Genomic DNA, 14,971 nt, shown 5'->3' with positions numbered 1-14,971 from the left:
ACTTAAAGTGGAGATGCTATGCTTAAAGCAGTAGATGAAAAATAAATATAGAAAATGCATATCTGTAAAGAATCTGGCATTGACGATTGTATGTGCACAATAATAATTAAAAGAAGAGATAAATTACAGCAATTACGATAAGGAAAACTTATAGAAAACTTGTACATAAAGATGTCTAGACTGCATTGTTAGTTTGCTACAAATAAGTTCTCTCTTAAAACGTTCCCACATCAGTACCTTCCATTGTTGGAGAGAGGTGACGAACTGATAGAAATGATTACGAGTTTTCTCCACCAAATCCAGGGATGATGACAAAACATTGGTGGCAGTTTATACTGACTTCATCAATCAAACAATATGACACAGAAGATGTTTTCAGTGCCAGTGAAAGTAATTTATTTTGCCACTGTTCACTCAACACAACTTCATCTTCAACTACATCTTAACTCTGCAAACCACAATAAGGTGCATGGCAGGGCGTACATCCTATTGTACCAGTTATCAGGGTTTCTTCCCATTCTATTCACACATAGGCTGCAGGAAGAAAGATTGTTTGAATGCTTCTCTAGATGCCGTAAGTATTCTAATCTTATCCTCATGATCCCTTTGTGAGAGATATGTAGGGGATTGTACTATATTCCTAGTCATCACTTAAAGCAGGTTCTTGAAGCTTTGTTAACAGGCTGTCTCAGGATAGTTTGCATCTGTCAACACTAGATCGCGTGTTCAGTTTCTTCAGTATCTCTGATACACACTCCCATGGATCAAATGATCCTGCGACCGTCCATGCTGCCCTTCTCTGTATATGTTAAATATCCCCTGTTAGTACTATCTGGTATGTGTCCCACATGCTTGAGTAACATTCTAGAACTGTTTGCACAAATTATTTGTAAGCAATCTCCTATGTAGACTGACTGCACTTCCCCAGTATTCTAACAAAGTCTACTATCTGCTTTACCCAAAACTCAGCCTATGTGATCATTCCATTTCACATCTTTACAAAGTATTATACCAAGTTATTTGTCTGAGTAGGCCAATTACAACTCATTGATATTACAGTCATTGGATACATTTTTTGTTTCATGAAGTGCACAATTTTGAATTTCTAAACATTCAAAGCAAGTTCCCCATCTTAGTACCACTTTGAAATTTTTGTCAAGATCTGACTCAATATTTATGCAGCTTGTTTCACACAGTACTTAATTACAGATAACTACATCATCTTCAAGAAGTCTGAGGTTACTATTAATATTATCTGCAATAACTTTAACATATAACATGAACAGTAAGGGTTCCAACACACTTCCCTGGGGCTCAGCTGAAGTTACTTTTACACCTGACGATTGGTCTCCATCCAAGACAACATGCAGCGTGCTCCCTAATCAAAAGTCTTCAATTAGTCACAAATTGTACTTGATTCCATATGACTGTACTTTTGACAACAAGCACATGTGCGGTACTGAGCCAAATGCTTTTCAAAAATCAAGAAATACTGCAATCATCTGACTGCCTTGTTCCAAAGCTTTCCGTATGTCATGCGAGAAAAGTGCAAGTTGGATTTCATATGATTGATGTTTTTGGAATCCATGCTGATTGGCATTGAGGAGGTCATTCTGTTCAAGATACCTCATTACATTTAGCTCAGAATATGTTCTAAGATTCTACAACAAATCAATGTCAAGGATAATGGCTGGCAGTTCTGTCGATCACTTCTACTACCCTTCTCATAGACAGGTGTGAACTGTGCTTTTTTCCAAGAACTGGACGTGGTTTTTTGTTCAAGGATTTATTACAGTTAGAAAATGGGCTAAATTGGGTGCAAATTCAGTATAGAATCTGACAGGCATTCCATTGGGCCATGGATCTTTGTTCTACTTACAAAACCATTTCAGCTGTTTCACAACACCACTGACACTAACACTTATTTAATTTATCTTTTCAGTGGTACGAGAATTAAAATGCGGCAGTTCTCCTGGGTTTTCCCTATCCAGTGCATAGTCAATTATTCTTTTAAACCTGAACCACAGTTCCTCCCCATGCTCCTGTCCCGTGCTGAAAGTTTCAAGTTCCTCACTGAGATGTGAGACTACTCATTTCTTGTTTGTTTTGCTTTAGGGCACAAAAAGATCATATGTGCCCATGTCAGAACCATAGAACATGAAGGCAAAAAACCAGTTAAAAGCAGCTACACATTAAGCCCAATCGACATAAGGAAAGAGAGGTAAAAACTGGGAATTTCTCTTGGAGAAAGGGACATAAAATACACCATAAATACAACATAGGTCCTGAATTAAAGATTAAATGTCCTTCGACATACTGCTATGACACATAAAAAGTGAAACACGGTCGACAGCCTGCACATCATTCATTAAAACAGCTGATAACTCAGACAGCAAACATAAATTAGAATGCAGGTGTTTAAAAAAAGGACATTCTGTCAGGAAATGGTGACCATCAAAGGTTGAGGACAATGAGCACAAAGTGGTGGGAGATCGCCACTTAACAAATGACGATGGCTAAAAAGACAATGCCCAATACACAACCTAGCTAAAATGATGTTTTTGCACTGAGAGAATGGTGCCCAAGCAGCACAAAGCCAAGGTGGTGAAGGGTTCACATCCATTGGGAAAGTGACATCTAGCGTGAAGTTAGCCCAAGCAGCCCTAGGAGCTTGTTCCCATGAAAGGGAAGACCTGTGGGTCGTGCAGAGTGGCTGCACAGTCTGAGGTGCCATGTCACGGATTGCACGGCCCCTCTCGCCAGAGGTTCGAGTCGCCCCTCGGGCGTGGGTGTGTGTGTTGTTCTTACCATAAGTTAGTTTTAAAAAAGTAGTGAGTAAGTCTACAGAATGACGATCTCAGCAGTTGGGTCCCTTAGGAAGTCACACACATTTTGAAGATCACTGCTGATGCAAAGAGACAGGCGTCAACACAAAGATCATTGGAGGGATAGAGGTACGAGGACTGCAGCTTCGACAGCAGACCACCATGACCAGGGATCCACATAAACATCACAGTGGCTCTACCAAGAGTGAGCAAGAGAAACCTTTGCTGTACTCATTGCATTAAGAGATAGATGGTGTACAGCACACAGATGCTCTGAAGGGCACTGAGAGAATCAGAGCAGATGAGACAATTGAAAAGCCTGTGTCACTGGGTGTACTGCTTAGCCCGATACAGGGCAAAGAGATCTGATACAAATACTGAGCAGTGTTCCAGAAGCCGATACTGAAAAATGTTGGTACCAATGACAAAGGCACACCCAATACAGCGGTCAGTCCAAGAGCCAGCAACGTACACAAAAGTTATCATGAATTTCCGTGCAAAGGTCAAGAATCTTACAGTGACAGAGTGTCCTTAGGAAGCAAATGAGGTCCAAGGTGAACACGAGCCGCCGCACAAAGCCAAGATGGTGAAGGGTTTACATCCATATGGAAAGTGGCACCTAGTATGAAGTTAAGCTGCTAGAGCAGTATTCGAAAGTGAAGTGTGGCAGAAAAAACAGCGTTCGTATCTGCTGAGGAGAAAATCACAGCAGTATGACTATGGTAATTCGGCAGTTTCTGCATACAAACACTCAACCGGGCTATTGTAAAGGTGCCAGTGGCCAAACGGATGCCACAATGGTAGACGGTATTGAAATGGCAAAAGATGGATGGATGTGCAGGTGCGTAAGTGAAACACCGATAGTCTAGTTTCAAACGGACAAGGGACCAGTACAAATGGAGGAGGGTGGTCCACTCGCCAGGAATTACCACTGAGGACACGTAGTACATTGAGGGACCACGTACAGCAGGTGGCCAAGTAAGACACATGGGAGTGCCAAGAAATTTTCCTGTCAAGCATATAACCAGGAATTTCGTAGTTTCAACAAACAAAAGAGCAACAACCCAAGACGTAAAGGCAGTGGAAGAAACTCACTGCACCCCCATAAACTCATAAAAATGGTTTTTGATGCGCCACTGCGAACACTACCTGTCAACACACGCTGGGAATTATGCGATACCCAGTCACCTGTTATGTGTCAAATACATGGCCCGGCCTTTGGGAGTGCATAGAAAGAAAGAAGAAAAAGAGGAACCTCAAACACCAAAGCAGAGGAAGGAGAGAGGAAAGGCGGGGGAGCAGGAGGTGGGGGGGGGGGGGGGACAGGTAGAGGGAGGGGGAGGGATAGGAGAGGAATGGGATGAGATGGGATGGAAGGGGAGGGATTCTGCAGAAAACATATTACAAAATATTTGTGATGAGTCAGGAAAGTATGCTATATTTCTTGGGAAGCCTAATCCAAACATTACCTTGGAAGAGTTGAAAGTCTTTATTGGCATTTTACTTGTAATTGGCTACAACTATCACCCATGTGTATGATCATTTTGGAGCAATGATGGTGATCTGAAGAATGAAATGGTCTCAAATGCTATGCAAAGAAACAGCAAACAGCTTTCATCAGATACTGCAGTTTCTTCACTTTGAGGGCAGTCAGAAAAAAAAGAAGTGAGGGGGATAAAATGTGGAAGTTATATCCCATTACAGACCATCTGAAAGCAAATATGCTACACATTTCCATCCCGAGCAGAATCTGTCATATCACAAAAGTATGATAGCGTACTTCAGACGTCATGGCTGTATGCAGTTTATAAAGAGAAAACCACTGTGATTTGGATACAAGGTTTGGCCTTTATACACACAAGCAGGTTACCTAATAAATTTCAAAATATATCACAGTCAAAATCCATGAACGATTCAAGAGTATGACTTGTGACTATGATCGATGAGTTTGAAACAGCTGTCCAGCAAATCCAGTTCTCGTTTTATTTTGATAATTTATTTTCTGGATTCCCATTGTCAGCAGAACTGAAATCTCATGGGTACTATGGTACAGGAAATATCTGTGATAACAGAATTCTGAAAAACTGCCCACTTGAAAGCAAAACAGTTCTAAAGAAAAGGTCAAGAGGATATGTTACTCCTATCAAAATGAAAGATACTGGTATAATTGTCACCAAATGGTTACATAATACTGTTGTAAATGTTGCACTGAAATTATATGGAAAGAATCCCATTGCATTGGTTCAGTGTTATTCCAGAGAACACAAAAAGAAAATCAGTGTTAGAAAACAACAGATCACTGGGAGGCATGGACCAAATGGACCCAACTTAATCCTTCATCGAACCGGGAATCATGGTAAAAAATGGTGGAATTGCATCATGGTTGGTTGATGTGTGTGTGCATAATGCATGGCAGCTACACAGAATTGCCCATCCTACCATATCTCACTTAGAATTTCGCCACCACATTGCCATCTACTACTGCAATCACTTTGGAGAAAAATCCAAAGGCCCAGGAGGCACGCGTGCATTACAAAATACAACTTATGAAAATTTACGTTATGATGGACTTAACCATTGTCCAGTTTCAACTGAGAAGAAAAGGAGATGTGCTGGTGAAAACTGCTCCACAATCGGTCAAACTGCATGCTCAAAGTGTGAAACTGTACTATGCATAAAATGTTTTCAAAATTACCATTCCAAAATTTAAAAAAAGCTACTAAACACATGTACAATATTACTGTATGTTCATATTTCATGCAAATAATGAAATTTCTCGTGTCTGTATGCAATAAAAGCTAGTATGGATTGAAAAATTCTTGGAGTATTATTTTCCTCTATATGACCCAGCATTGCCATATGGCAAAGCATTGTTGGGAGAAAGCAAGAAGTGTGAAAAGAAAAGTATCGATAGTTTTTAGTTACAGGTATCTCTCTAGTTATGGTTATGAACATTTTTTGTACTTTTTGAAAAAAATAATTTGGGATATAATCGTTCAATGGTGCCGCGCATGATTCATCACTGGTGAGACATCAGATATGAACAAAACAATTGCACTGCAATGGCCGAGAAATTTAGCCTGCTAAGTTTGGCAAGCAAAATTTGGAAATCAACAGTGTCAAAGGCTTTCCTGAAGTCTAAAATGTACATAATACTCGCCTCTGGTGTACCCATGGCAAATTAAAACAAAACACATCAAGTCTCTGTTGCACATGCCTCCTTCTACAAGTTAAAAATTGCATGCAGAATGTGTTAAACATGTTTTGCAAACCTCCACATCGTGCTCAACTCCAGATTGTGAATAATTGTAGTGAAACTTGAAATCTGTAGAGTGGCCATAGTAGATACAGTCAACAAACCAATAGGTAAGTGTGTGTCTGTTATTACTCAATACATAATCTCTGTCTGGAGCAGAAAGTTCAACAGTGTGTTCAACTTCTTGTGAGCTAGACACAACAGAACTGATGTCTGCATTCCCTGGCTGTGACATGTTCATCTTGCCATTCAGTAGCTCTGGAAACAAGAACAACATAAAGTTAAACTCTGTATCTCAAAGTGTCAGAACTAAGATCTAAATCAAACCAACAATATGGTTTACATTATGCACAGATAAAAATCAGCTGTAAATGCCCAGATTTAGAGAAAAGAAAGTGTAACGTCCAGACATACAGAAACAGGTTTAATACAGTGTGTTTCAAAACGAATATACAGGTTTAGGGCTTTGTAGCATTTATTATGTTCACCTTACAAATATAACACATCAAATGAAAGATCAACTCAAACAGTTTTGTTTGTATACCTGTACGCAAAGGGAAGAAACTGTAACAACTAAGAGTGACTAAAGAACATGCTGAACAAGAGAGAGCCTTTCACAGATGGCTAGTCACGATTTAGAATTTCCAGTGATTGTATAATTCAACTATTATGAAAAGGATAAAGCGCTACTCACCATAAGGATGACTTGTGAGAGTTGCAGATATGTGCAACGTAAAGACTGTCACATAGTGAACTTACAGCCAAAGCTTTCTTCAGAGAAGTCTGGCTACAGCGGACAGAGATGGTAATTGTGCACTTTTTGTGTGCTTGTGGGGGGGGGGGGGGGGGGGCTGCTTGTGTAAATGTGTGTGTTTTTTTCTTTCTTTTCTGAAGACAGTGTTGGCTGAAAGCTCAGACTGTAACAGTCTTTTCATTGTGCCTCTCTGCAACTCAATGTGGATCTTTACAGTGTACAGAAATCTGTCCTTTTCACCCACTGTTGATATTCCAACCTGGATTTCCCATTAACTAATATGTTTCAGCAATACTTTGTTACGTACTTATTTTCTGCTCATTCCTTTACTTCCTTGAAGCTGGAAATTTCTCTCACATTAGTGTTTACAATAGTTAGTGAAGCCTGATTATCTTTTCACATTTTAAATATTTTTAATTCAATAATGACTGGATATTCTGCACAATATTATTTCATTTGCAGGACACAAAATGTGCTAAAAAGGCTCAAACATTACGTCAGTTCTGAGACTGTTAGTATCAACACCAAGTGCAACCATGAGAATTATTTAGTTGCTTAAACAGAAACTTTACAGATTCTTCCCACTTTACATAGTTTTATATTTATAGTTCATGTAATTATATTGTCATGCTGCTTAAACTTTCCTTATGTGAGAAATGTTACTGAGGGTCCTAAGCACTGCCTGGGTCAGGTGATCTCATCAACTCACTGCTGCTCTTTGATAAAGCACTTTAAAGTCATCTTCAGGCTTCATGGTGAGTGTTTTGCAACATTCATAAAGGAAATTATGGTAACTGTCACACTGTGACAAGTTCATATGCACATAGCAATGGTCATTCAATCTGGAATCCTCATTATGACACACACTGTTGGACTGTGATGAAACTAAACTATCACATGGCCAGCAAATCCAATGCAGAAAATACTCGCTCCTTAGTTTTTAATTCTGTCCTCTGTAACCGATGTGATCCTGCTCATGTTGTATCCTATGTCTTGCTGAAATAATATCCACAATATCATTACATTTTCACTTTCAAATACATCGAGGGCCTCTTTGCTAACACAGACTCAAAAACAGTAGTAAGGGTTTTTCCTGGCTGTATTCGGACAGTGCTTGGTAGCTACCTATGTTTCTCCTTGGCGTAACTATGAACAGTTTTGGTGTGCTTCTCCGATGAGCAATGTAATATCTCTAGCAGATGCACATCCACGAAGCTCTCACTAAGTTAAGTGATTAATATTTAAATAAGAGCTAATTTAGTTAATATTACATTTTAGACTAGTGCATTTACTTCTACACTAGACTATCTTTTGCTTTTATGAGCTTATTTAGATTGAAAAGAAAGTATTTCATAAGGGCCAATAGTCGATAGCTTTACTTACATTTTAGGCGTAAAATTCATGCGAGTGAGATTTTTAGTTCTTTGACTAGGCTTAGCAGTTCAAAGTTAAATTAATTTGGGTCTGTCATATAGAGTTTCAAAAGTAAGTTTAAAGATTAGTTTACATTAGCGCTTAGTTACGTATTAGCACAGGTTACGAAACTTCAGTGCTCTTGTGCCAAGTTATTCTCTGCTTTTGTGTAAATTTTTCTATAAAACCATGTGTGACAAATGTGGTGGTTGCTGTAGAAATCTGATGGATGGGGTCTTCTGTGAAGACCGTAGGTTATTGTTTCACTGAGGTGAATGTAGTGGTGAGGAAGCAGGGCTAGATAATGAGGCTCTTCCATGACAATGCAGGTTATGTAGAAAGGACAGAAAACTTGCTGAATGGGAGGCAAAAATTTGTGCCCTTAAGGCTGAATTATAAAATATGAATTTGGGATTATGAAGGCTAAGGCAGAAAAACGAGATGGGGTGCTGGGAAAAAGTAGCAAGCAACTGGGAAAATAAGGACACTGTTGAAAAAACTTTCGAATTTCAGTTAGGAAATCAGTTTGGCTTGCTATCTGAAGTAGTCGAGGAAGGGCCTCATCCAGATGTAGTTGAATGTAGGCTGCAGCAGAATATTAGCTTAAAGAAAAAAGACAGATTGGGATCAAATCAGAACAGGAAAAGAAGAATTCTACTTTTAGGTAACAGTCATGGGACAGGTGTAGGCAGCAGATTCAGAAGAAATTAGGTGTAGGGTACCAGGTCGCAAGTTTTGTGAAACCAAGTACTAGCCTTAGGCAGGTGAAAGAAAACTTAGATCAGATTTGCAGGGACTTTGAGAAGGAAGATCGGGTAAGTATAGTTGGGTGAGCAGGAAACAGCCTGGCTATGAATCCGAGATATGGTATTAGAAGTGACCTGGATAAAATAGGAGCAGAAACTGGGCACACAAATGTGGGGTTTGTGGAGGTTTTTCAGTGCCACAATCGATACTGTGTAAACACTGCTCTAAGGCATGTTGACACTGAACTGAACAGGATGCTGCAGACAACAGCAAAATCTCACGTAAGTGTTGTTCCGGCTGATGCTGTTGGTAGGTAGGGATACACTACACATGGCCTGCATCTAAATAGGAAGAGGATAGCTAAGTTCACTTCTCTATTAGCATATGCTGTAGAGGGTGCCACAGTCACGCAAGAGATGATCCCTATGGTTAATGGGACCAGGCAGACAGGCCTTTTAGGTTAAAGCCAAAAACCAGACAGATAACAAACAAGAAAAATAGAATAAAAGATGCTTCACATACAGTAAATAGGGATATAAAGCTATGGGTAGTATCATTTTACTTCATCAAAATATCAGGGTAGTAAAAAGTAAAGTAGATGAGCTGTTAGTATGTTTCGATAACCTCAAAAATAAGAATGATATTGACATACGTTGTCTGTCTGAACACCATGTAACTGTGTAGATAAGCATCAGTATAAATGGGTATCATTTAACGCCTTACATTTGCAGATGTAGTATGAATAAAGGAGCAGTTGCCATTTACACAGAAGAAGGGTATAACTACCAAACTGTAGAAGTAAGTAAATTTTGTGTCGATCAGCACTTTGAAGTTTGTGCATGTGAACTACAGCTAGATAATGTAGTGTTGATATTAGCAACAGTATACAGGTCCACAATAGAAAATTGGGAGCTGTACATAAAATAGTTTGACTTCCTATTATGGTGTCTGTGAGACAAAAAGAAGAAGTTATTAATCTATGGTGATTTCAGTGTAAACGTTCTAAGCAATTCTGATAGGTAAAGTGAACTACAAGAGTTGTTAATGACATGTAACTTACAATCAAAGATCAATTTTCCTACACATACAGCTCAAGACGGTAGCACATTAGCACTCTATTAGATAAGGCATCTGTAAAGCAAGAGGATGTAAAACTAACACATCCTTTCCTTGTGATAAATGGATTATCAGATCATGATGCACAACTGATTAACTTACAAAACTGTTGGGGATATGTGAACAAACATTTTGCTTTGTGCATAGTGGTGCACAAGATATGATGTGCAGAGTGCATTAGACTCTGTGGAATATACATGTTTCGTGATTGTTGATGGGCAACGTAATATATTTGCATAGCCAAATGAATTAATATGTGTCGTGCGAATCAAGCAAAAGTTTACTTTACCCCTTAAATAGTTGTTACTTGTCATTTAGCTGTGTTAATCTGCATAAACTAAGACAGGTTATGGGTCCAACTACTGGGTTAAAGCAAAATAATAAGCTTTAAGGTGATGTGTATTTGTGCAAAAAGTGCGTGAATGTTCATATAAAGTTGGATTGTGTACGCTATATGAAGAAGAAAAATAACTGTAAAATGAGTACAATACAGATACCGCAAATGGAGTGGCTTGTAGGGGGCGAAATTTACGTGACCTGGAAATTTGCCACTGAGGCGTATTTGCACTTTGACGACTTACGGGACATAATAAATGGTAAATTGTAATCTACGGAATCAAGTTTCGCTACTAAGGATCAGAAGGGGAAATCAAAACTAATCCTTTTGATTGATTCACTGAATTATGTTCACACAGAAAAGGCTACATCAGCAAAAGAGGTATGGGACATAATAAAAAACTCATCTGAAGATGGTGGTTTAACCAGAAAAGTAGGATTATTTCATGAGCTGATAACCAAAAGATTAAATAAGTGTAAAAGTGTGGATGAATATGTGAATAAAATAATTTCAATCTCCAATCGTTTGATGAATATTGGTTTTGAAATTGCGCATGAATGGATTGGAACTTTATTGTTAGCTAGACTACCAGACAAATATTAGCCAAAGATTATGGGTTTTGAAAGTTTGGGAATACTCATTATAGCAGATAGTGTTAAAGTAAAGATTATACAGGAAAAAGAAACTGAATCGGCTTTATACTCTTAGTACAAGAAGAAGCCAATTAGATGTTTCAGATGCCAGAAAATTGGACATATTGCTTCACAGTGTAATGGAAAGTTAAGTATAAAAGAAAAGAAGCATGTTAATTCTAGTAGTCCTGAGAGAAAGACTACCCATAAAGGTAAGCCATTTTCTGGTTTTTTACTCTTTTAATGAAGCGAGTGACAATCATGCAGAATGGTTCCTAGATTAAGGAGCATCTGTGCACATTACCAAAGCTCCATCAGGTTTGTACGATGTTCAGTCAAGGACTGACATTGTAATTCCACAGTTGAATGGTCTAAGTTAAAGTGCGAACTCACAGGAAAAGTGGGTCTTAATTTGCTTGTGAATGGGGAAAAGGAAATTGTTACTGCTCATGATGTACACTATGTAAAGAATATTGCAACTAATTTGTTGTCAGTAAGCAAATCAATAAAGAAGGATAATAAAGTTATCTTAGCTATAGAGGGAGCCAAAGTGATAGACTCTTGTGGTGATACTGTAGCTACTGAAATTAATGTAAGAGGTATTTACTAAGTGAATACAGTTCAAAATACTGCTAAAACATGAAATCACTCTGTTTATGCTGCAAAAGGTTTCTTGTGGCATATGAGACTTGGACATTTGAAAAGGAAAAATATGACTTTACTGGAGAATGTGGCAACTGGGATGGAAAATTAGAGAATGAATAATGTCCAATGTGTGGTGTGTTTGCAAGGGAAGCAGGCTAGATTGCTATTTAAATCGAGTCAGAGCAGATCTACCGAAGTCTTGAAACTCATACACTCAGATCTCTGTGGACCTATGGAGAATAAATCCTAAAGAGGTAGCTTCTATTTCCTGAAATTCATAGATGATTTTTCTAGATACATGTATGTTTATTTTGTAAGTAGCTAGGGTCAAGTGAATGATGTATTTGTTGTTTATTGAAAAATGGTCAAAAGACAGACTGGGAAGAAAATTAAAATTATAATATCAAACAACGGATCAGAATATGTAAACAGACAGTTTAAGAAACATTTGAACGGAATGGGTATTAGGCATCAGGCTACCATTCGATACAGTCCTATTCAGAATGGAGTTGCAGAACGAGCCCACAGACCTATTGTAGAAAAGGCAAGAAGTACCTTAAGCGACAATGAGCTGCCTAAGTGCTTTTGGGCAGAGGTTGTGTCAACAGCAGTGTATTTAATTAACAGATCATCTCCCAAAGCTGTGAGATACAAAACACCTTATGAAGTATGGACTGGGAAGAAAATGGATCTAAAGTACTTAAAAGTCTTTTGATGTGAAGCCATGGTTCAGATTCTGAAACCATTAAGAGGAGAATGGGATGCAAAATCTCAAAAATATATTTTTGTTTGCTACTGTGAGGATTCAAAAGGCTACAGATTTTATAATCCTGCGAATAAGAAGATAATAAGTAGTAGAGATGTAGTATTTTTAGAGGATTGTAAACCTAAAATAAAGGAAAGTAGTCAAAATGATACAGTAATGCAACCAAGCATGATGTCGATAGTGCTGAAACAGAGATGGAAACTGAAACAGAGGAAGACGAGAATAAAGAGGAAGCTGATGTGCTACCTGAGAATCAAATTGAGGAAGAAGATTCAACAGAGGAAGTCTGTTTAAGGCAGTTTCCACATATAGCAAAACCAAAAGAATATCCAGAGTATGAAATGTACGCTGCCCAAATAGTCAAAAATGAACCAATCACAGTTGATGAAGCTTTGGCAAGTTCAAGTGCTCAAGATTGGAAAAAGACTATTGAAATGGAGCTGCAATCTTTTGTGGATAATGATACATATGATAGTGAACGCATTATTGTGGCCAAGATAGACACGAAGCCCATGCCTACTACAGCAGTACAAGTTTATAAGCCAACTAGCTCTGCAAATGATGAAGAAATTGATGAAATGTATGATGAGATAAAAGAAATTATTTAGGTAGTGAAGGGAGACGAAAATTTAATAGTCATGGGTGACTGGAATTCGACAGTAGGAAAAGGGAGAGAAGGAATCATAGTAAGTAAATATGGATTGGGGGTAAGAAACGAAAGAGGAAGCCTTCTGGTAAAATTTTGCACAGAGCATAACTTAATCATAGCTAACACTTGGTTCAAGAATCATAAAAGAAGATTGTATACATTGAAGAAGCCTGGAGATACTGACAGGTTTCAGATAGATTATATAATGGTAAGACAGAGATTTAGGAACCAGGTTTTAAATTGTAAGACATTCCCAGGGGCAGATGTAGACTCTGAGCACGATCTATTCGTTATGAACTGTAGATTAAAACTGAAGAAACTGCAAAAAGGTGGCAATATAAGGAGATGCGACCAGGATAAACTGAAAGACCCAGAGGTTGTACATAGTTTCAGGGAGAGCACTAGGGAAAAATTGACAGGAATGGGGGAACAAAGTACAGTAGAAGAAGAATGGGTAGCTCTGAGGGATGAAGTAGTGAAGGCAGCAGAGGATCAAGTAGGTAAAAAGACGAGGGCTAGTAGAAATCCATGGGTAACAAGAGAAATATTGAATTTAATTGATGAAAGGAGAAAATATAAAAATGCAGTAAATGAAGCAGGCAAAAAGGAATACCAACGTCTCAAAAATGACATTGACAGGAAGTGCAAAATGGCTAAACAGTCATGGCTAGAGGACAAATGTAAGGACGTAGAGGCTTATCTCACCAGGTGTAAGATAGATACTGCCTACAGGAAAATTAAAGAGACCTTTGGAGAAAAGAGAGCCACTTGTATGAATATCAAGAGCTCAGATGGAAACCCAGTTCTCAGCAAAGAAGGAAAGCAGAAAGGTGGAAGGAGTATATAGAGGGTCTATACAAGGGCAAAGTACTTGAGGACAATATTATGGAAATGGAAGAGGATGTAGATGAAGATGAAATGGGAGATATGATACTGCGCGAAGAGTTTGACAGAGCACTGAAAGACCTGAGTCGAAACAAGGCCCCGGGAGTAGACAACATTCCATTAGAACTACTGATGACCTTGGGAGAGCCAGTTCTAACAAAACTCTACCATCTGGTGAGCAAGATGTATGAGACAGGCAAAATACCCTCAGACTTCAAGAAGAATATAATAATTCCAATCCCAAAGAAAGCAGGTGTTGACAAATGCCCTATGTACCAGGGTGGTCAGTTTAATAAGTCACAGCTGCAAAATACTAACGGGAATTCTTTACAGATGAATGGAAACACTGGTAGAAGCCGACCTCGGGGAAGATCAGTTTGGATTCCGCAGAAATGTTGGAACACGACTTATCTTAGAAGAAAAATTAAGGAAAGGCAAACCAACGTTTCTAGCATTTGTAGACTTAGAGAAAGCTTTTGACAATGTTGACTGGAATACTCTCTTTCAAATTCTAAAGGTGGCAGGGGTAAAATACAGGGAGCGAAAGGCTATTTACAATTTGTTCAGAAACCAGATGGCAGTTATAAGAGTCGAGGGACATGAAAGGGAAGCAGTTGTTGGGAAGGGAGTAAGACAGGGTTGTAGTCTCTCCCCGATGTTATTCAATCTCTATATAGAGCAAGCAGTAAAGGAAACAAAAGAAAAATTCATGGTAGGCATTAAAATCCATGGAGAAGAAATAAAAACTTTGAGGTTCGCCGATGACATCGTAATTCTGTCAGAGACAGCAAAGGACTTGGAAGAGCAGTTGAATGGAATGAACAGTGTCTTGAAAGGAGGATATAAGATGAATATCAACAAAAGCAAAATGAGGATAAGGGAATGCAGTCAAATTAAGTCGGGTGATGCTGAGGGAATTAGATTAAGAAATGAGACACTTAAAGTA

At 38.6% G+C, this 14,971-nt stretch overlaps 1 protein-coding gene across 2 annotated transcripts in view; it reads right to left on the bottom strand.

The window, feature by feature from the left end:
* Positions 1-14,971, bottom strand: part of LOC126335396 (uncharacterized) — a 104,065-nt gene that overhangs the window by 53,018 nt on the left and 36,076 nt on the right. For both annotated transcript variants that reach the window (XM_049998636.1, XM_049998637.1), the window contains exon 4: positions 6,098-6,339. In XM_049998636.1, coding sequence (XP_049854593.1) covers positions 6,098-6,339 — 242 coding nt within the window. The remainder of the gene's footprint in view (positions 1-6,097; positions 6,340-14,971) is intronic.

This window comes from Schistocerca gregaria, chromosome 2, assembly GCF_023897955.1.
Source record: "Schistocerca gregaria isolate iqSchGreg1 chromosome 2, iqSchGreg1.2, whole genome shotgun sequence".
In the NCBI taxonomy this organism is placed as follows: Eukaryota; Metazoa; Arthropoda; class Insecta; order Orthoptera; family Acrididae; genus Schistocerca; species Schistocerca gregaria.
Note: the sequence above shows the minus strand (reverse complement) of the source record. Positions and strands in the feature narration are given on the sequence as shown.